The 22,473-nt window shown below is 41.4% G+C and overlaps 3 protein-coding genes across 4 annotated transcripts; 1 reads left to right on the plus strand and 2 right to left on the minus strand.

The window, feature by feature from the left end:
- Positions 1-998: 998 nt before the first annotated feature.
- Positions 999-3,706, plus strand: LOC131877508 (calpain-B-like). 2 transcript variants are annotated; one of them, XM_059223196.1, is made up of 6 exons: positions 999-1,332; positions 1,399-1,908; positions 1,976-2,142; positions 2,203-2,423; positions 2,490-2,617; positions 3,420-3,706. In XM_059223196.1, the coding sequence occupies exons 2-6, from the start codon at positions 1,780-1,782 to the stop codon at positions 3,444-3,446; spliced, it is 672 nt and encodes a 223-aa protein (XP_059079179.1). In that variant the 5' UTR covers positions 999-1,332; positions 1,399-1,779; the 3' UTR covers positions 3,447-3,706. The 2 variants fall into 2 exon arrangements, with proteins under 2 accessions (XP_059079179.1, XP_059079178.1); XM_059223195.1 differs by lacking the exon at positions 3,420-3,706 and adding an exon at positions 2,680-2,853 and having other exon boundaries at positions 1,000-1,332.
- A 6,521-nt stretch (positions 3,707-10,227) lies between these two features.
- Positions 10,228-18,037, minus strand: LOC131877507 (uncharacterized). The gene is made up of 2 exons (XM_059223194.1): positions 17,573-18,037; positions 10,228-12,374 (listed from the first exon to the last, which is right to left on the minus strand). Exon 2 carries the CDS (start codon positions 12,372-12,374, stop codon positions 11,325-11,327), a length of 1,050 nt encoding a protein of 349 aa, XP_059079177.1. The 5' UTR covers positions 17,573-18,037; the 3' UTR covers positions 10,228-11,324.
- Positions 15,514-17,442, minus strand: LOC131877506 (uncharacterized). Its single transcript, XM_059223193.1, has 2 exons — positions 16,785-17,442; positions 15,514-16,621 (listed from the first exon to the last, which is right to left on the minus strand). The coding sequence occupies exons 1-2, from the start codon at positions 17,421-17,423 to the stop codon at positions 15,578-15,580; spliced, it is 1,683 nt and encodes a 560-aa protein (XP_059079176.1). The 5' UTR covers positions 17,424-17,442; the 3' UTR covers positions 15,514-15,577.
- Positions 18,038-22,473: the final 4,436 nt, after the last annotated feature.

Here is a 22,473-nt window from a genome sequence, read left to right on the forward strand (position 1 = left end):
ACACAAAGTCTTCAAATGTTAGGCGTTAGGACTGCTTGAAGCAAAAAAACCAACACAATTTCTGTGAGGAAGTATGTTCATTTTTTATTTTCTACTTTTATTTTGGGTGCTAGGGTCGGAGAGGTGAACCTTGTCCGGCCAGCGAATCTAGCTCTCACATCATCTGTCAATAGCTGCTATTTTCGTGGCTTATCCGCTTCACCGCTTATCCGCTTAACCCCTTGCAAAAACCAATTAAATTCTGTGTCGACCGAAATTCTAAACTCAGATTGGTCGAGTCTCTAGTTGAGGCATAAGGCAAAGCGGTCAAGCGGTCAAAGGGATAAACCACGAAAATATCTACTATTACATTGGAACAAGGATAATGGCTTATATTTCCGATAGGCAATGTCATAGTCCCTGTCAGATTGGTTTTCCGTTTGTGGGTGTGGTTAGCGTCTAAAAGTTTCCGTGAGAAATGTCAGGGAGGAGAATCGAACTGGGGACGTCTCTCATGCTAAAAAACTGCGCTAACCACTAAACCACGTCCCCTCCCACTCCCATCAATTGAGATGGGGTAAAAATGATAAAATGTTAGTCATCTAAATTTTAGGAAAACTAACGAGTAACGCCATTATTTTTTTTCGATTACTATTACTATTTTTGACCAAAAAAATTGAAACTGCCTTTCGTTCCTTTATTAAGGAACCACTAATGCCCTGAGTATTCCCACAGTATAACCCAAAGACAGTTTTGAGGTCTAATTTGGCCCAGTTCGCCTGTTGGGCAAGATGCTCTGACTCTTTGAACTGCTTATATTCGATAAAGTGAATGGTTCAGGAGATACCAAACTTTCGTTTCCGCTTACTGTCTACATATCTAGAAGTCCATGGTCAATCAGAATTGGCCGTTATAGCTATCTATTCTTGGTCGAAAAGTTACGTATTTTCCAATTTGGGGGACGTGCTCACGTTACCTAATTTAGTCGTTTTCCAATTAAATTTTGGCCTCTTTTTTGCCCACTTTCATCAACTCTGTTCGAGCCCTTGTGATAGTTGTTAAGAAATTGAAACGTTCATGTTATAAAATATTCCGACAAAAGTTTACTTATCTTTGCTATCTCCTCACACTCTCTGTGCAATTTCTTCATGCATGAGGCATTGATTTAGAAGCCATTTCATCAAGAGCCCTAACATAAAGAACTTCAAAGATCAAGATTACTCTTTATTGAAGGAAGATTGCAAATCTAAAGAAAAGTTATTCGAGGATCGTGAATTCCAAGTTGATCCCCAGCTTCTGACAGACAAAACAAGAGATAATGAAAGTGGAAAAATCCAGTGGCATCGCCCCCACGTAAGTTATCTTCCATCAATGACAAAATATGGCTGCAGGAAAATCTTTTTCATTCGACCAAACTAGGCAATATGCACCCAACAAGGCATCAACGAGGGCCCCAAGATGTTCGGTGTTGAGTGCCATCGTTCAGATATCAAACAAGGAGAGATTGGCAATTGCTGGTTCGTCGCTGCCTTAACCAGTTTGGTCCAGAGCAAAGATGTTATTCAAGAATTGATTCCCTCGGATCAAGACTTCCAAACTGACCATTACCACGGAATCTTCCGTTTTCGATTCTGGGCCTTTGATGAGCGACATGAGGTTCTGGTGGATGATCGTCTTCCTACTGTTAATGGTCAACTGATCTATCTGAAATCCGAAACCAAGAATGTATTTTGAAGTGCCTTATTAGAAAAAGCTTACGCCAAATTCTACGGATCTTACCAGAATCTGGATAACGGATCAATGTTGGAGGCTGCTGTTGATTTATGTGGAGGCATACCGAGAAGGATCCCCCTTCAAAACTTGGAAAATCTCTTCCACATTATCCATAATGACATGCTTCAAGGGGCTGTCTTAGGATGGGGTCTAAACGTGAGTTTCAATGCCTAAACGTAAATATTTCTGATTCATTTCATCGGATTCATTGTTGAAACTTCAGATAGAAAAAACCACTCAAGGAGAAGAAAAGGGTTTGAAAGGAAATCACGTGTACCCCATAATCACAGCCAGAGCTATAAAACCTCTTAATTCGGAAGTGGTTCAACTGATCTACATGAAGGATCCTCATGGCGATGGCCAACAATGGACTGGAAACTGGGGCAATGAGTAAAAATGTATATGGTCCCATCGAACCTCAGTTCAATTCATACACCAAATGTTTTTTAGAGATGAGAAGTGGTGGAAGACTGACAGAGACACCAGAAATAGTTTTGAATCTGAGTGGAAAAGGAATGGACATTTTCATATGCCTGTGGAGGAATGTGTGAACTATTTCGATAAGTTGGAAATCTGCTATCTTGACCCTTCTGATATGGAGGAAGAAGACAGCAGCCGCAAACTTAGGTTGACACAGAGCTTTGGAAAGTGGATAAATATGAAAGACGGAGGTTGTCTACTCAAACCAAGTACAACTTTCCAGGACTCGATTCAAATAATGTTCTTTGGTTTTTAAGATCCATTCACGATTGATTCAGCATCAAGCATGACCGACCTCCATTCATGTATTGTCTCTTTGCGTCAAATGAATATGGGAGAAAAGGCGTTTTTTGGCTTCAAAGTAAACGATCATTCAAAAACCGAAGTAAGTAATCCGTTTGAAAAATTTAAGTCATAAACACGCTCTTTGATCATGCTATGATTCAGGTCTACACATCGGGTAAACTCCTGAATTACCGAGAGCAGAGTGACCGCTTGAGATTAACCGTTGGAAAATATCACCTCAAGCCCCGGAGAAGGAACACAAACAATCTAGACGATACAGAAGGAGAATACTTTTTGCGAGTTTTTGTCGAAGTTTAATACATTGTCGGAATGCTATGCCAACAGAATTCACACCATAATTGCGTCATACTCAGGGCAGACAAGAACGTCAAAAACCATAATTTTGTGAAGTGCTCACATGCGTCGCACGGATTAGAAACATAGATAAGGTGCCCAGTCCACCACACCTGCTATATGGGGTTACTTCCGGCCCCGGGGTTTGAACCCACCACACCTAGGCTTGGAAAAAAAAAGTCAATAGCAACCACGCTCAAAATTAGGGCGCCAAACTTGATTTTCACTCTTGTTCCTACTCTTCACAAGTGCAAATGAAAACTGAAGTGTTTGGCACTGGATCTGGAACTGAGAACCGGTTCACTTCGAAAAAAACTGGAACTGGTTTTTTCAAACTAGCCTTTTCAAATTTGAATTTAACTTATTTTGAAGCTCCGTTTTGTGTTGTTTTATCAAAAACACAAAAAATCAACGTAAAATCTCTAACAGGCTTTTGGAGTCCATTTTGGTACTTTAATTGCGTGATTATGAAAATGTGACAATGAGTTAGAGACAATCCTAATGCAATCTTGGCCAGTCGACTGTAAGCTAACAAACATTCTTTTTAGGTGGCCATATCAGGGATAAATGTGTGAAACTAAAGATGCAATCTCTAACACAAAGGATCCGTCCATATTGATGAAGCACGTGATTCTGAACTCCCTTCCTATTGGACCACTCTGATATTTTTCATGAATAAAGAAGAACCGTGATCCAAGGTAAGGCCTAAATTACCGTTTTTGTCCGTTCCTTAATAAAATCAAAGCCTACCGCGGCTTCCAATGACAATTGGAAAGACCTCCAGTTAAATTGAGACCTCCATGAATCAACTAATGCCAAACCTCGCACCCGTCTTTGCATTCATCAGTGTCGCTACCAATGACACCATTTGTGTCAAGAAAAAAGAAAAGAATGGAATAAATCAGGCCTTCAAAACCATCCCACATTGATGTTCAACAGAAAGCTGCGATGACAATACAATGTTAAAGTTGCACCAAAAATGACATGCATGTAAACTTTGTAACACAACTCTTTTGATAATTGAAGACGGTGCATGTTGGACTGGTTGTTTGTCTTTGCCCTTCCTCTACAGGATACGACAGCAAAGCGTAAAATCTGGGCGCCAAATTTGATTTTCACTTCTTGTCCTTCTCGTCATAACTGTGATTTTTTTTTTACTTTTTTGTGCGGACTTCCTTACCGCTACCGGGATTGGAATCCCAGCAGTTCAAGACGAGAAGTTTATTTATTTTACTTGACTTTTATTTATATATATTATTTGATCGACCAACGAATTGGAGTTGGCTTATCGGGCTAATCCTTGAATATAAGGTTGATCCGGAATTTTAGTCAAAAACTTGTCCAAGTCTGACTTAAATCTTGCTACTGGATCAACCCCTACATAAACCCTACGAATATTTGAGGGCAGCAAATTGAACAATGAAGGAGCCCGAGAAAGAAGAGAGTTGGACTTCATTGTTTTAACTAGCCTGGATTCTCGAGGGCTTGAAGGTGCTCTCAAAACGCACGTTAAGCCTCTACGGTCACTAGAATTGACCCTAAATCCTGGGTTGGGACAAAGCTCATGAATGCTTTTGAAGACGTACAGTACCAGATACCTTTCGTACCTTCTCTGAGTACTGTACAATCCCAACCTTTCTAACCTCTCCCAATACGAGAGCTCTCTCATTCCTGTGACGTTCCTAGTGAAACATCTTTGGGCTTGTTCGACCTTTGGCAAACCTGCTGAACTCATTGGAAGCCCAAATGGGTGAAGCATATTCAAGATGTGGCTGGACAATCGACTTGTACACACTTAGCATTGTGATGCTGTCTCTGGACTTAAACGTGCGATACATCCAACCACTTGTTTGAAAAGCTTTACCCACCTTCAACTGGATATGCTCATCGAACTTTCCATTACTGGGCATTATTATTGCAAAATTTAAGACTATTGGGGTCGAAGTGGTGTAATAGGATCGCTGTATGACATTGCACCCAAATTTTGCCTTGATATTCGGGTTTGATAAAGTAGATGAATTAATTTGATCCCTTTGTCCCCGTGCACTCTATATTGCCATAGTGCAGATTTCTGGCCATTAAAAAGGCTCTTCAAGCCCCAAACGTGGCAAATGAAAGTAGCCAAAATGGTAAAAAGATTTGCAAACATACGTACCTAAAAATGGCTAATAAGCTGTTTCATAAAACAAAAAGTGGCACATAAATTGACAAATAGAATAATAATAGTCGAAATAAATTATGCAAGGAAAGTCAAAAAGTTTGACTGATCTATTGATCTATTCTACTTTTCATGGACTAGTTTTGAATTGGTCAGATGTATTTTGTATGATAGCTCTTTTTGCCTTGAATATCATCACAATAAGATTGCATCATGGCAAAACAACTTTGCTTCCAGATACAATTATATACATACAATCATTCAAAGGTAGAGTAAAGACCATGTAAATTAATTTATGTTATATCATGCAGCATTAATATTCATTTTATCCCTGCGTTTAAGCAAAAATTGGACCCAAAAGCAATGTTTTCCTGATCTGAAACTTTTAGAAAAGCCCTTTAAGTTCAACACAACTGATGATTATGAACAATTTACACAAATTTGTTTCATTTTTCTGAACAAAAATTAAGTCTTATTTGTTTTTTTTCGGCACCCCTACTTATAACAGGTTAATTTCACAATAGTATTCAAGCAAACAAATATTTTGGTTAGTTTCATTGTACTCTGAAAAGCATTCCCCCCACACATTTGAGGTAAACCAAATCAAAAGATTCAAAACTACGTTGTAGCAAAAAAAAATCAAAATAGAAGAGATAAACAACAATTGAGCTCTATGCATAAAGAAACTTATTGCAGCTCTCTGGACAAGGCCCGAATCCACTTGTTGCGTAGAGTTGTGAAAGCTGATGCTCGATGGCGGATTTCTCGATTCCTGGTCTGTGGTTGGGTCTGGAGTGGGGATCACCTGGCTCTCGGCCTGCTTGAGCGCAAATCCACTACGACATAAAGAAGTGGCGCACTCGTTGACCATGACGATGATGGCCTAAGCACGGCTCACTTAGAAGCGGTCCTAATTACTGACTTCACAAGATCCAAAGATTCGAAGTGGGATGGCTTGTGCCCTCTAGCTCAACCCACTTTCAAAATCTGTGGGACGAAACGACCGTTTGTTTACTTCCATCCATTCAGTTAGAAATCAGTACTCAGATAGCGGGAACGATTGCGTGATTCAATTAACTTAGCCTGTCCTTGGTAGAATGTCCCTGTGTAATCCCATGAGTCAAGCCATGTTGGTATGGCAGCTGCTGTTGTGCAGGCACACACATTCTTATCATCATTCCCCCTGCTTCCCTAGTTGATCTTGCGCACCAAATTTATGTTCCTGATTTTATAGCAGGCTGGCCAGTTTTTTTTCAGCCAACGATGCTAGCTCGTGCGAAAGCAATGCTAAAAAATGCTAATTAGAATTCGAAAATGCTAGAACAATGCTACTTTTATAAGAGAAGCAAATTATTCATGGTGCTCATAGAGTTTCACAATTCAATTATATTTGGCACTCTTTGACAGGGTATGTTCAGGCAACATCTTGAAAATCATACTTTTAGAAGAAGAAAAACATTTGAAAAACTCAAAAAGTAAAAGCAAAACCTGGCAGTAAAAGCTGATGTAGTTGTGTTTATGATATTCTCCTAATTTCGCTTCAAAGCGGACACTAGTAAGAGCTGCAATAAGTTTCTTTATGCATGGAGCTCAATTGTTGTCTTTCTCTTCTATTTTGATTTATTTTGCTATTTTTGAATCTTGTGATTTGGTTTACCTCAAATGTGTGGGGGGAATGCTTTAAGGAGTACAATGAAACTAACGAAAATATTTATGTTTCTTTGAATACTATTGTGAAATTAACCCATACTTTCAGTTACTTAAGGATTGGTAGTTCGTCCTTGTACACCCACTGACCATTTTAATCATTTTTTTATTTATGTAGGCATCCCAAAATCTTTTTGTGTGCCCAAAAATCTGGTTATGGTGCGTCTACACGACAAATAATTCGGCAAATAATTAGCCATTTGACAAACATTGTTTGGGATTTCACAAACATTTCTCGACTTGAACATGTTTAAAAATTGTTTGCCAAAGAGCAAATATCTCATGGACGACAGCATCCTCCCCAGCCCTTCCAACCAAGGTGTCCATTTTCATCCAGGTCAGAACTTAACTCATTCGATCCATGATGGTTTATAACAAAGAAAAATGTATTGATTGTGGTTCATTTTGACACAGGATAACCGCCATCTCCTATCGAGGATCGAGGATTAAATGACGATCGATCAACCAACCAACATAACGCCTATCTCCGGAATCCGGATTCATCTCCTACCGTCCAGACAATGGAAGTGTCGACCCCAGTAAACCCACCTACCCTGGGCCTGTCCTGGGGCTCAGTCTGGTCATGGTCTACTGCCCCTTCTTTTACAACCGTTTGTGAGCAAGACTTGTACATACACCCTTGAGACCCCAGCAACCAGACCAGCCAGCCACTTTTGGCTGCTCTTTCGTTCATTTCCCTGCCCGCCAATTTTAGCCATGAGAGCCAGATCAGTCAGATCTCAACGGACCGAGTCTTACCCACTGACATGTCATCACTTTAAAGCTGCTCATGCCCATCACCTTCCCTGTGGAATGCCGTCTGTTCTTGTGGGCGGGTCCTTATTTGTTCGATAAAACTGAACTCTTTTTAGTCACTGCCATCTGTAATGTTAACTGTATACATATATCCAAATGTCTTTATCATGTTTAATGCTATTACTATCTTTGTGTTTACGCTTCTGACATGACCTTTGGACTATATATCGTTGTCATTTTTCGACCCTTACTCGGCTATTAAATAGTTTATGATGGTCTTAGAGAACTGTTGTGCATTTATTCACGATTTTAATGAGCTGGAAAATTAGTCGGGTTTTCGTTTCCAAATAATTGGTTAATGATTTAAAGTCAAAATGAATTTCGAAAACCTTTCGAAAAGCAAAAATGTTATTAAAAGTGAATCATCAAGTGGCTTATGGTATAGTTCATAGAACGGGGCAAAACATGCCTTCAAGTAGCAATCGATTTCAGCCAACATTTGAACGCACAGAATGAAACTGGCAAAATAAAGGACCTTTTTGGAAAGCGAAACATTCTCATCATGATAGTGCCCATCGGTGTTTTTTTCCAATTTCATTCCTCAGTTTTCACTCTGTTCATTATACTAATCATCTTATTTAGCGTGCATAACATAAATATTGAATGAATGACCGATTGGGAAATGATACGATCACTTGCAAGTTCATCTGATTAGAAATCTGAATCAAAATATTTGTCAAACCGTTTTGATCGGGTACTAGTTTCACGTGTAGACGGCTCAGAGATGAACTGTTTGTCAAATACCAAACATTTCCGAAATTGTTAGGCAAACTTTGTGACAGAATGTTTCTCGTGTAGACGCACCATTACAAACAGAAATTTGGCTAAATTTCCCTTTGAATTGAGAAGCAATTATAATGAATCATTTTGCTTGCTTAATGTAAAGTGAACATTCCAATGGAAATCACTTTGTGGCTACAACGTATCAATTTCATGGAATGGGAAAGGGATCCAATGAAAACCCATTGTTAACACCGCCAAATGAAGTTCCCTTGTGAGATTTTTTTTATTTACCTCCCTTTGAGTCATTTCAGCGAAATAATGCTAGAAAATGCAGAAATATTAGACAATTTTTCACAATGCTGGAACCGTGCAAATAATGCTAGTTTAATGCTATAAACCAGTCTAATGCTAATAAAAAAAATTCAATGCCAGCCAATTATCAAAATTAGCATCACTACATTCTGCCTGACCCCTGAATTTTGACAGGTTCTCTACTACCAACTACCAGGCCCACACTGAAGATGGAACTGTAATTCGGATGACAGGGGCAACGTCTCCTCTAAGGTTGAGGAAGTCCAAGGGACATAAGCACAAATTTTTTTGGTACATATTCAAAATTTAATTGAACATTTACAGTGGATTCATACACAAACTCATGTTACATGAGAAATTTTAGCAAAAAATATGTGAAACTATGCTAGTTTTAATTTAATTTCGTTTGCTCTTCATATTTGTTGGCAAAATTTATTAATAATGTCTATTTTGTGTACACATATGCCATAGGCAGAGGTGGCGCCATCTCTATTCAGTTTTTAAAATCAGTCACAGTTAACGTGATTGACGGTCAGTCGCTGGTGAGCCGGTCAAATCGACAAGCCGCGCCGAGTGACAAATGTACATCAAAGATTATGTACTACGATACAATGAAATCCGGAAAAGCGGGATTCGGATAACTGGCAAACAGACAGTCTCCAGGGTGTAAAGAAATTAAGGGCCTCCATGGCTGTTTTTAACAATATTTCTCCTTGCTCAAAGATTTCTTTGACATTAAACCACAAGCAATCCGTAACAGACACTGTTTGGTACATAGTGGCATATTACAAATGGTCTAACGATATCCTACGTAGAGGCGATGAGTAACCCTCTGAGCGATTGCCGTCAAAACAATGTCTGAAAATTCAAGTGAGTGCAGTCTTAAGGCCAGAACCAAAGATAAGGGCATCCTGAAGGCCGGCAAAGACCAAGAGACGTTGATGTGCCTTTTAGTGTTCATCCACAAACCATTTGAAAGTGGAGAATCTCATGCAAATGCGCTAAATTCATTTAGAACAGACCGGACCAAGGGTCGAAATCTGGAATTTCAAGAGTCAATCTTTTGGTGGCCAAACATCAGAGGGTTACCAATGACGTGTAGAGTTAATTCGGATCATTCATGGTATGGCGCTAGGTTTTTCAATATACCCTTTCGTTGAAAACTGCAGATTCAATATGATCAAGTTATTCTATGAGTAAGGGAAAAGGATTTTCAGAAGGCGCAAAGAGAGGTCCTTAATTTCTTTACACCCTGTAGCTCAGCCCCGCAGATTGAGGCTAAAAATCAGGGCTTTTTTTTGACAGCTGATGGTACCATAGGAAGTACAAATGCACTGAAGTGATGGTCAAGGTTACCAATTTTATAACCCCCCAAAATAATATAACTGAAGTAACAAAATAAGTACAATGAGTGTCAGGTCATGCGGCAACCCTGTCACTCTGCCTGGCTTAGCCTGAGTTAAAATCGGTCGGAGTTAAAATCAGCCTGTGGGGCACACTCTCAGGCTAGTTGGGATGTTAAACACACCGGTCGCTAGATGTGCTGTTTTGTTTTGATGAAAACAGATTTATTTACTGATTGCTGATTCTGAGGAGTATAATTGCTTTGTGTACATGTATACCGTACAACATTAGGGATGTTGCGTCTTCACGTCTTGAACTTACATTTCTCTTGTGGAAGTGATGTGTGACGGAATGACATTGGCAACCATAATAACGGGATTTAAAATTCTTAAAACAGTTTCGTGATGAAGATGAGATGGAAAATGGAAATATTGTGGGATTTCAACAGGGATACCCCTTGTTAAGTATTAAAATACTCTGGAACCCATATATTATAACTACTAGTATCTTGGAAATCTTTTTGCAGGAACTAAGGTACCATATCCAAAATCAAGGCTCTAATCTAATCAGCAATTGGAATAAATACATGTTACAACGATCTAGCGTGCCGGGGGGACAAATATTTCTGGATAGACATACGTTTCGGGGAATAAATGTGGCGGGGGGCAAAGGTCTAACAACAAGTGTAACGGGTGTAGATTCGGTTCATGATCAAATGGGAGCTATCTGGCGGGAGAAAAAGGTTGCAATTGCCAAAAATGGTGACATGGCAAAGACGGTAACCAAGAAACATGGCTTAGATGACCTTTTAGTGCACAATACTTCCATTCCTCCTGCGCCATCGCTTGTCCTCAAACAGCAGTTTGCCACAGAGATTCATAGATACCGTTGTCGGGTTAGATAATCTTATTGCTTGTCTAGGTTTACTTAAATGAAATATAATGAATGGATAAGATTAACTCTCCAGTTGAAAATCATTTGAGAATTTCGGTGTCAAGTTTTAGATTTACACGTCTAATAACACTGGGGGGTATGTGTATTAACATGTGTTGTCTGTAGTGTGGCGTTAATCTAATCCTGTTCGGTTCTGGAGAGATACCAAGGCCTTTATGCATATCATCTTACCGAACGAGATGGTATGAAAATAGAAGAGTGCTCATCTCAATTCCAATTTGGATCGTCTTGAACAAGTCTCCTTACCGACCTCGATTCGAGGATAAATTCATAAGACTCCAGTTAAAAATCAACCTAAACATTCACCAGACGCAATGTTCCGCTTTTGAATTCGATTCTTAAAGATGTTGTCCATATTTCACATATCATTATTTCAGAGCAGATAAAGGAGCATTTACTCAGACGCTCTTATCCTATCTGTGTTTAATGTTTAAAACACTCAGAATTCCAGAAGAATATTTGTCAAACAATCGTATGTGTGCCAATGTATCAATTCAAATAAAAAGGAAATGAGTGCGAAAATCAAACCAATCCCACCCACAACCAAAACCGGTTGATAATGAGAGATCGAAATGGGCTTGAATTCATGTCTTTTCGCCTTTAAAGGATCAACTGTTTCACTTTCCTTGCCTTGTCTCTCTTTCTCAATAAAATGTCTTTTCCAGTAGTTTGAAATTCCCGCCTCTAAAATCCTTTGCAGAGCCTTGTCCAAGTCGCCCTTGACCTGGCTTCCTTTGGTGAAGAACCAGGCGCTCCTGCCAATGAAATATGGTTCAGGGAAGATTCGAAGACTCGGATCAGATAAACAATCCACTCTGGTTGTGGTTTTGAATGCTCGCCCTTCCTTGATTTCTATATCCCTCTGTGCTTGAGATTGACCGAAGATCTGAAGGCCATTTCGTTCAAGAATGGCCTGTTCATAGAGCTTTGGAAAGATTGGACGGGGCGAGCTTTTAAGGCTGGACACCAGAGCAGTTCCAGCCAACGAATAGAGGGGAAATCCAGATTCAAGGATCTCTTCGGCCGTAGTAACCGATTTCTCGTAGTTTGGGATGGTTAATGTGGCCAAAAGATTCGATTTATACGCCATGGACATGAAATATCCAACAATCATCCACATGCCACAAATCATCCAATAAGATTTGTATTCGGTCCGATGAAACATTCTTCGAGGTTGAGCCTCGTTTAGTAAGGGTGACAGGGTGACCACCAATGAAGTAAAGATCGGGTTGGAGGTCCTCTGGCGGCCAATGGTCCAATCAAAAAGGATGAAAAACAGGAACACGAAAACCAAAGTCCCAACTAAAGCCATCCATATGAGCACATGGAAAGGTAGGATAAGGGTGTTGAGCACGTCCACTCTTTTGGGGTGTGAACCAGCGAACACAAGTTCCCGGTTGAACAAGCTTATTCCGAAGTCAACTCTGTTCACGCGGTCCAGGGTAATTGTCAGCTGTCCCACGCCCATGTCGTAGATTCCCTTGTCCATCTGAAAATTGAAGAACTTGGTATTGATATGATTCTTGGTCCATCTACATTTTACACTCTACTCGAAATTTGTCTTAGCCTTTGTATTTGCCTTAGAAAGCACATGTTTTCAATATCAACTAGTATGCTTCACATCTTACAAAGAAAACAACACTTCAAAGCGGCTAAATGTTGACTTAAATCAACTTGATTAACACTTGAAAAAATTATCATTTCAAGTCTAGGGATCCCAATCCTGTGCACTTATTGTAACTTGAGCCTGTTCAAGTTGGTTCAACTTACATCAGGAAACACTCCGATTTCAGTGCCATTTTTCAAAAATTGACTCAAGTGTCTGCTCAAAGAAAATAATTCAGTTGAGATCCCATAAATTTGATTGAGAATCTTCACAATTCTCAAATCTACTCCATCCTCTCCACGCAAGTATGGCCAAAGTGGAATGAACCCCACTTTCAGTGTTCGTCTACCCAGACCAGATAGACCAATAATTGGAAAGTGTTCCATTGTTCCATTCAAAGTCCTCATCTGGATCTCAAAGCTCCGATGGATGTCTTGAATAAGATTTTCCACGTCCTCACTTGGTGTTCCATCCAGGATCAAAGTCTTTTTGTGGGCCAATAGTCTTTGCATGAAAGTGGTAACAACCAAATTATATTTGGAACTTGTTTGGAACTTGGAATATATACGACCAACAATGCAATGAGGCTTCAGGTTGAGATTGACTTTTCGTCTGAAATTATCAGAGACGTGGTCCACACTTAATAACACTGTTCCCGCCGTAGAAGGTAATCTGAATGGTTCTATTGCAACATTTTCAATGAATGTTGAATGAAGACAATGGCTTATTCCGCCAACCCGGACAAATAGTATCAGAAGAGGTGGTAGTAGTATGACCAACATTGTATTCAAACTTCCTAGTTCAACTTGGAAACGTTTCAATCATGTTTACATAGTAGCTGTTTGTTCATTTATTATGCCGATTTCTAAATATTGATCCTCATTTTTCTCCCTCGCGTTCATCAACGACAGACGTAATTTTGGAAATATTGGCTTGCAAAGCAAGCCTTGGAGAATTTCTGTACTCTGTGTTTCTAAAACAAGAGCAAGAAAAAAGCGACCATCACAAAATCTTACATATTAGAAAAGTGTGTGGAAAAAATGCATTGTCACTTTTATAGTTCGATTTGCTGCCTTCAAATATTCGTAGGGCGTATGTAGGCGTTGATTCAGTAGCAGGATTTAAGTCAGATTTGTTCTAGTTTTTGACTAAAATTCCCGATCAACCTTACATTAGAGGGTTAACGAGAACAGCCAATTCTAATTTGTTGGTCGATCAAATAATATATATAAATAAAAGGTAAGTAAAATGAATAAATTTATGGTCTTGAAGTGCTGGGATTCCAATCCCGGGAACGGGAAGGAAGTTCGCAAAAAAAAAAGATTAAACGGTAAAGAAAACAAGTTCAGTCGATATCACCGTTCATGGCGGTTGATTTTCTGATTTGCACAATGAGCACCATTCCGTAAAAACTTGATTAACTCCTGTTACGTTTTTGCCTGCACTTATCCACTTTTTCGTAAAGGCCGACATATAATGCATTAAAGGAACATATATCACAGTTATATGGATTTGTCAATAATGACTAGTGACTGCAATTAAGAAGAGGGCTAAAGTTGCAAACCATGAGGAAAATGATTTGGCGCAGTGGTTAGCCCAGTATCTTATTATGACCGTAGTTCGGAGTTCGATTCTTCTACTTCTCAACCATTCCCAAATAAACTTTTAGACGTCAACCATGACGACACACGGAAAAAGTACTGATACTGGACATGGAACTTGCTTATTGGAATTCATCGATATAAGCTTTTTTTCTTTTTTGACCCCTAAAAAGTATTGATATATTGCAGATGTTGTATGAGAATTTTCACTCTACTTCCAGACATCTTTGAATTCTTTTTTATTCAATCAAAGCTGCCAGGAACAATATTATGAATCATCATCCATATTACTTGTCATTCAGTCATACCATTAAAACGATAATTAAACAGAGGTTTTACAAAGTAGACAAGTACGTTCGACGTAGAGTAAGAGGGTTGCTAGAGCAAAAACTGGACTGAAATTGCAGAAATGGGCAGAAGTCTTGCATTATTTGCAAGTTATGTTGCATCTCGTTGATGTCCTAGAATAGGAATTGAAATTTCCCGCTATAACTTGCGAGCATTAGTTTGTTTGGTATTTACATTAACCTTTCTATCGTAAAATATCGAAATAACCTCGTAATGGAAGAGGCCAGTCATTTTGAAAATGTTGAAGGAGTGGTAAACAAACAAGCAATCATGAAAGTCATCTGTCATCAAGTCATCAACCTCTGGATTCACCACACTGAGGTGCAAAAACCACTAGAAACTGGAAATGCATCTTATGACCAACAGAGATGTGGTCAGCCAAGTAGTACGTATGTAGATTTAAGATCCCCTAATTTTAAATTAGGCTAGAGATCAAACAAAGCCTTTGAGATCAAAGTCACTTGAATAGGTTGGATGATCCAATATGCATGTATTATCCGATATCCACTACTACTGTATGACTAATTTGATTACAACTGACATGCTTTTCATACTCTACTCATATAGAGATAAGAAAGTAAATCTAAATATCTACTTGGTTAACATAACATGATCTTGCCTAATCAAACGTAGTCATGCTGATATTTTTGGGTCCGGAGCGTCCTATCACCACAGGGCTCAGTTGGAAAGGTCTTACGAACTTGATTCAAGAGCTAAACCTTATGCCTCAACTTTTTCAATATGCTTGATTGCTCTTCCAATTACATGTGCTTGGCCAAGGTTCAATCTCTTCTTTTTCGAATTGGAAAGAAGGCTCAAAACTGAACTACATTTTCAGGAAGTGGTCACTGACTCCCATTCTTGCACTGGAATAGTGAGGTTATAGTGCTCATAATGATCTAAATGGACCATCATTTCTTGCAATAAAAAACTCGGCATCATGGTATCGTTTTAGTCCGGGTTTTCCTATACTAACTCTCGTACAAGTAATTTTGGGAGCAAACGGTTTGAAACTGCTTTATATCAATATCTAGATTGAACAAATATGGAAAAATAGATGGCAAGTATTGATATTCATTCCATGTATTGTATTTGTTGCCTAGTCATAAAGAAATCAAGTAACTTCTCGTCAAGCATCTAAAACATGGGTAAACAACATTTAGTAACGTGATGGCCAAAATTCCAAAAGAAAAGTTCCAAAATGAAACAGATCACACCCAAAATCATCCCGCTACCTCCAACCAAAACTACAGGCAAATAATGATCCAAGGTAATGGGTTCATATCCACTCTCCTCCTTATCTGTTTGTAACATCTCATTGGAAAATCGCCTCTCCGCAACAAAGGACCGCTCCAAATGCTGGAGTATACCACCTTCAATCAAGCGTTGAAAGGCCAAATTGATGTCGTCCTTGACTTGGCTTCCTCGAGTATAAAACCAGGAGGAACTCCCAATAAAGTAGGCCTCAGAGAAAAAGCGAAATTTGGGATTGGATTGGGCATCTATTTTGGTGGAGACAAGGAATCCGCGGCCTTCTTCAACAGCCTTATTCCTTGCTTCTATGGGTTGTCCGAAGAACCTGAGGCCATTTTTGGCCACCACCTGATTCTTGAAGATACTTCGATAAATCGGGTTGGGCGAGAACTTCAAACTTTCGGCCAAGGCCGTTCTCGATAAAGCATAGACAGTAAGATCGGACTTGATCACCTCTTCCGGAGTGTCAATCGGTCGCTCGTAGGTGACAAAAGTCAGGGTTGCCAATAGATTCGACTCATAAGCCATTGACATGAAATAGCCCAGAAAGAGCCAAAGACCGATGACGAACAATTTAGATTTATATCGGGATTGATCCAACATTCGAGAGGGTTGAGATTCGTTGAGGAGTGGACCTATGGTCAGGGATAGGGCCTTAAAGGTCGGATCAGAATGTTTACACCATCCGGTGATCCGCTCAAAGGTTAAAAGTAATGAAAAAATGGATATGGCACTCAGCAGAAGGGCAAACCAGGTATAGGCATCAAATGGAAGGATGATTGTGTTAAACACGTTCAACCGTTTAGGCACAGATCCGGCAAATCCAATTTCACGGTTATATGCATTGATTCCAAAATCAACGTTCTCCGATCGATCCAGGGTAATGGTCAATTGTCCGATTCCAAAATCGTAAACGAACCTGTCCATCTGAGACAAAAAGTGTTTTTGTGAGCCTGTGCTCCATCTGCTATTTGGGGAACATTTTGCACAAACAAAATGAATTGGAATGAATGCCTTTTTAGTTATGAATGTTACGTTTCCCTGATCAGCATTCACCAGAACTCCAATTGATGATGTTATTGGTACTCACATTTGGAAAGATTCCGATTTCTGTTCCATTTTCTAGGGTCTTCCGGAGGATTCGAGAAAATCGCGTGATTTTGTAGGAGAAAACAAAATGCTCACTTATTATATTGGTCAACTCCACATCTGTCCCTGCCAATTGGCCATCTTCTTTAATAAATAAATAGGGCCAAACTACCAAATGCCCCACATGAAGGTTTTGACCTCGAGCTCCTTTCATTCCCAGAATGGGAAATCGAATTAGGGTCCCATCAGTGTCGGCCAAGAAAATCTCGAAACTACGGTGAAGGCTCTCAATAGCCCGTTTAAGTTGGGCTTGTGAATTTCTTGGCAATATCAAGGATTTCGAATTAACTCGAACCCTGAGCATAAAGAACAAAATTTGGTTCATTTCTGTTTCAGTTTGATTCATCATCACAATGGCCACCAGACATTGACGTCTCCATTCCTGAACCAAAGAGTCACTGTACCGATCTGAGAGGTGATTCAAGTCCACAGCTACAGAGGTCGACACGTATTGAGCTGTCCGGTCAATTTGACCTCTGATTGCAAAATTCAAATGAAGACATTCTTGGAAGTTGTGGCTCCCCAAAGCCCGAATGGCATGATTTGCAATGAATGACACAAGGAAGAAGAACCCAATCATAGCAAGAGGAGATGGACGATTGCTGTCTTGAGGACCTTCTGCGTGACTAGTAAATGTCAACCAAACCGGATTCCGTTAGAGGCTAAATGCTATTCAATGATATTTCGTGACCAGCAATCTCGCTTCCTTGGCAATCCCTAACTGCTTACCTTTCATGTTCATAAGAAACCTCAGCTCCAAGATGTCAATTGGATCAATTTTTTAACCACTCTAAATATTTGTCCAAAGAAAAAGAAATGTTTTGGCTTTATTGAAGGTCACGATATACAATACTGGATCAGTGTTCCTCGAAGCGGAAATCAGCATGAACGGAATTGCACATTTCAATGCTCTTTGAAACCTCGTGGTGAGACTAGGGACCCTGAATGCAGAGACACGCGAGCTTTGGAAAGTGGCACCATTTCAATAAAGTAAAGGGTCAGAGGAACTTAAATGTTTCCAAACCCAAATTTAATAAATGCACTGTATGAGGAAGAGTGCTGACATGACAAACGCATTTGAATATTTACTTCATGGATGCTACTAACTTTTCCTTCAAGACAATCAATTTAGTTGATTCATAAATAGAGGCAGCTTACATTCTTACTGATCTATTTGTTTCTTTCAAATTTCTTTCTCAAGCCGAATTTTCAGAAGATTAGATCGCTAAAACTTTTATAATTAGAGGGTTCAAGTTAACATTTACACGTGTGGTTTACATGTGTGTTTCAATTAAAGTAATAGCCATTGCTGGTTGCTAATTTAAATCTTTATTAGAAATCGACAACATTACGACCAACTTAGTCATTATCATGGATCGAGTTCCACACTTGAAAGTCTTACTCTTGGTGGATTAGAAAAAAGTTAGCAAAATCTCAACAAACTATGCACCATCTGACATTACCAGTGAAGCACTACCAAACGCATTTTCTCCACAAACCCATTTCCCCCCTGCATTAAGGAACTTGGTCACAAATCTGTTTCACTACTGAAAGAATAAAACAAGGCATGGAGTACGTCAGAAGTGGAGTGGAAGGCTCGGTCGAAGATGCAACGTCTGCTAGCGAGGTTTTGTAGAGCTATACGTTACCTCCTGATCAGCCGGGCATTCCCCCTGAGAGAGTGCTCAATGAAGTCCATCTTCATGTTCAAGTACTCAAATAAGAGGTTGTGGCGGCTTCCTTTGTGACACCAAATGTGCTCGCTCCTGAGTCTAGCTCGTACTCTCCCAATGTTGCTTCATAGACTTTACCTCGTGAATCCTGATCTGTAAATACACACTCAAAATCTACCTATCTGAAGAGTAAAGTTGATCTCTTCAATGTGACCCCGACGTGATTTGGTCTTGTTACTTTCCGTCATGGATTCAAAGGAGGCCATGAATCCGGCTGACCCTGTGGAGGTCAAGAACCGGTGGTTTCGGCTGCGACGGTCAAACTCCGCGACATTCTGGATTGAGGAGCCTTTTGTGTGTTTGCACAAGCAGAGTCCCAGTTTCTCTCTCCGCTCAATCTCCGACGACGATACCAAGTATCATCATGTCCTTTCTGCAATAGATCAAGTCACGGCCAAACGTATTGTTGATCTTCTACGATCTCCTCCCGTGAAGGGTTCGAAATATTCAACGTTGAAGGACAGGCTCTTGTCTACTTATACCCTTTCATCGTATCAGCGGGGCAACGGCTGCTTCGTGTGTCTTCTCTCGGCGATCGCTCTCCATCTCAGTTAATGGATGAGATGTTGGGTCATCTGGGTTCACATGAACCATGCTTTTTTGTTAAATGCATATTCTTGGACCACTTGCCTGATGATGTTCGTGCTCACCTCGTGCCCTTGCTCGATACATCGACTACGCGTTCTCTGGCCTTGTTGGCCGACAAGCTGGTCTCTGCTCGTGGCGCGGCGATTCAAGCCGTGGCTTCCAGGACTTCTGTAGACGACTCGTCGCGTGGTTCGAACCGTTCAGCCTGGTGTCGTCATCATCGCCGTTGGGGACCAAAGGCCTTTAGTTGCGAGAAGCCTTGCTCATTCGTTCAACGTGGCCCCAAGCCAAGAGGCGGAGTCAATTCGTTGTCGGGAAACGAGGAAGTCGACCTACTAATATGGGCGTTGGAGGCCGACTGTTATTTGTTACCAATAAACTAACCAACCAATCGTATTTAGTTGATTCTGTGTCGCCCAATAAGTATCTTACCCGTCTCTCGCGAGATGCGGGCTTCCATGAGGGGATCTCCGTCTCTGTCTGCAGCGAACGGCACGGCTATTAATTGCTATGGACGAACATCTAGGAACGTCGTTCTGGGACAACAGTCCTACGTCTGGGATTTTTATCTCGCAGACTTGTCTCAGGCCATCTTGGGGGCAGATTTTCTCCGATCAAATAACCTGGTTATAGACCTGGCGAATGAAGAGTTGTGGGATCCAATCTCAAAGTACTCCATTTACGGTCATGTGGGACGAGCCGTGGCTCCATCGGTCACGGTTCTGAAGTCAGAAGTGTGTGATAGTTATGGCACCCTCTTGAACAAGTTTCCCGAACTGGTGACACCAACTTTTGGAGATCGGATCCCTAAGCACAGAATTTATCATCATCTGCCCCCACTGGTCATCCTGTCTTTGCCCGACCCCGTCGTCTTAATGATAAAAGTTAAAGGCCGCGAAAGAAGATTTCAAATCCATGCTGGACTTGGGAATTATCCGACGTTCGAAGAGTAACTACTCTTCCGCGATGCATGCGGCACCCAAATCTGATGGGTCTTGGCGATTTTGTGGTGATTATCGTAGTCTTAATGACATTACCATACCAGACCGTTATCCCATTCCACATATTCAGGATTTCGCTGTTGGTCTTTAACGGCTCGACCATCTTTTCGAAAGTGGACTTGGTTCGGGGCTATAATCAGATTCCGATGGCTCGGAAGACGTCCACAAAACTGCCGTCTGTACACCTTTTGGCTTGTTCGAATGGCTTAAAATGCCATTTGGGTTACGGAACGCGGCCCAAACGTTCCAGCGCATGATGGATTCAGTGGTGGGGGATTTGTCATTTGTATATGTGTATCTGGATGATATTTTGATAGCCAGTAGATCCCGCCATGAACATCTCGAACATCTCCGAATCCTCTTTACGCGCCTGTCCGAGAATGGGCTGGTTCTAAACCGTAAGAAATGCGAGTTCGGCGCTCAAGAAATCGCATTCTTGGGTCATCTTATTTCTTCAGCCGGGATTCGGCCACTACCGCATCGTGTGCAAGCCATTAGGGATTTTCCCATCCCCACCACAGTGGCACAACTACGAGAGTTCATCGGGATGATCGGGTTTTATCATCGATTTGTCCCGGGTTTGGCTCCGTCTTGGCTACGCTCTTCACTCACTGCTTAAGGGTGACCCCAAAGTGTTGAGTATCCCCGCTGAGTTTGTGAGCCACATCGAGCAGGCTAAGACCAAACTAGCCCAAACGGCCCTACTCACGTTTCCGTCGTCAACGGCGCCGTTTGCTCTTACAACTGATGCTTCTAGTGTTGCCGTGGGGGGAGTGTTGGAACAACTCGTGCAAGGTCACTGGAAACCTTTGGCATTCTTTTCTCGTAAACTAAGCCCCACGGAGGTCCGGTATGGCACTTTTGACCGTGAGCTTTTGGCGATGTATCTGGCTGTAAAGCATTTCCGTCATTTCATCGAGGGACAAGATTTGTGTTTATACACGGATCACAAACCATTGGTATTCGCTTTTGCCAAACGCACTGACCCTGTGTCTAATAGCCAGCAGCGACACTTATCCTTCATCTCGGAATTCACAACAAAAATAAAACATGTATCTGGAAAGAGCAATGTGGTTGCCGACGCGTTGTCCCGTGCGTTTGCCATACAGGAGTCAGTGTCATCACAGTCCCTGCGAGAGGCTCAACTTGCCGATCCCGAGACGCCCCTACTGGAGACCTCTGTGACCAGTCTGGTATTTCGTTCAGTTGAGGTTACACCGGGGGTGTTCCTCGTGTGCGATGTCTCATTGTCCAAGCCTCGTCCTTGGGTTCCGACATCTTTACGTCGCGTGGTGTTTGACTCCATTCATAACACGGCTCATCCCGGAGCTCGGGCGGGGAAAAGACTCATTACTCAGTTTTTCGTCTGGCATGGGATGAATCGGGACATTACATTGTGGTCCAGGAGTTGCTTTGCCTGTCAGCAAGCGAAAATAACAAGACACACCCGCTCTCCCCTCAAACATATGGACATCCCATCTGGTCGTTTTCGGGTGGTACACGTGGACATTGTGGGCCCCTTGGATCCTTCGGGAGGGCACCGTTATTTGCTCACGGCCATCGATCGCTTTTCTCGCTGGCCAGAGGCCATTCCCTTGGCCGATATCACCTCTCTAACGTGCGCACGAGCTCTGCTATCTGGTTGGATATGTCGGTTTGGGGTCCCAGATGTGATTGTGACAGACCGGGGTGCTCAATTTACTTCAGGCCTCTGGGGCGATCTTTCCAGACTACTAGGAACCAAGCTCAATCACACCACCTCATACCACCCACAGTCTAACGGCATGGTGGAACAGCTTCATCGCCAAATGAAAGACTCGCTCCGTACTCGACTTGCCGGTTGCAACTGGTATCACGAGTTACCGTGGGTCCTCTTTGGAATCCGTTGTGCTCCCAAAGAGGATTCCCAGTTTTCCCCGGCCCAACTGCTCTATGGGACTACGCTGAAGGTGCCGGGTGCAGTGTGTGCTCCCCCGTACCGGGATCAAACTTCTTCTTCTCTATTTTGTGACATACGTGACGAGTTCCGTTCTTTTGCACCAAGGCCTACTCAGTTCCATGGCCAACAGTCTTCTTACGTTCCCACCGGATTGGCGGCTTGCCCTTACGTGTGGGTAAGAGTCGATCGTGTCAAGGCCCCTCTAGATTCTCCGTATGATGGCCCGTTTAAAGTGATACGACGTGAAACCAAAACCTACCTCCTTGATATCAATGGCAAACACAAGATGGTCTCCGTGGATCGCTTAAATCTCGCCAACAATCTCTGAGGGAAGCTACTCAGGGGTACCTATATCCACGCGGTCCGGGC

This window comes from Tigriopus californicus, chromosome 3 (genome assembly GCF_007210705.1).
Source record: "Tigriopus californicus strain San Diego chromosome 3, Tcal_SD_v2.1, whole genome shotgun sequence".
NCBI lineage: Eukaryota > Metazoa > Arthropoda > Copepoda > Harpacticoida > Harpacticidae > Tigriopus > Tigriopus californicus.

Excerpts from the sequence above, each read along its gene's own strand:
- LOC131877506 (XM_059223193.1), bottom strand. The coding sequence starts at position 17,423 with ATGATTGGGTTCTTCTTCCTTGTGTCATTCATTGCAAATCATGCCATT. Across the intron at positions 16,622-16,784 it reads AAATCGGAATCTTTCCAAAT|ATGGACAGGTTCGTTTACGA; the intron begins GTGAGTACCAAT and ends TTTTTGTCTCAG.
- LOC131877507 (XM_059223194.1), bottom strand. The coding sequence starts at position 12,374 with ATGGACAAGGGAATCTACGACATGGGCGTGGGACAGCTGACAATTACC.
- LOC131877508 (XM_059223195.1), top strand. The coding sequence starts at position 1,780 with ATGTTGGAGGCTGCTGTTGATTTATGTGGAGGCATACCGAGAAGGATC. Across the intron at positions 1,909-1,975 it reads TCTTAGGATGGGGTCTAAAC|ATAGAAAAAACCACTCAAGG; the intron begins GTGAGTTTCAAT and ends TTGAAACTTCAG. Across the intron at positions 2,618-2,679 it reads ACGATCATTCAAAAACCGAA|GTCTACACATCGGGTAAACT; the intron begins GTAAGTAATCCG and ends GCTATGATTCAG.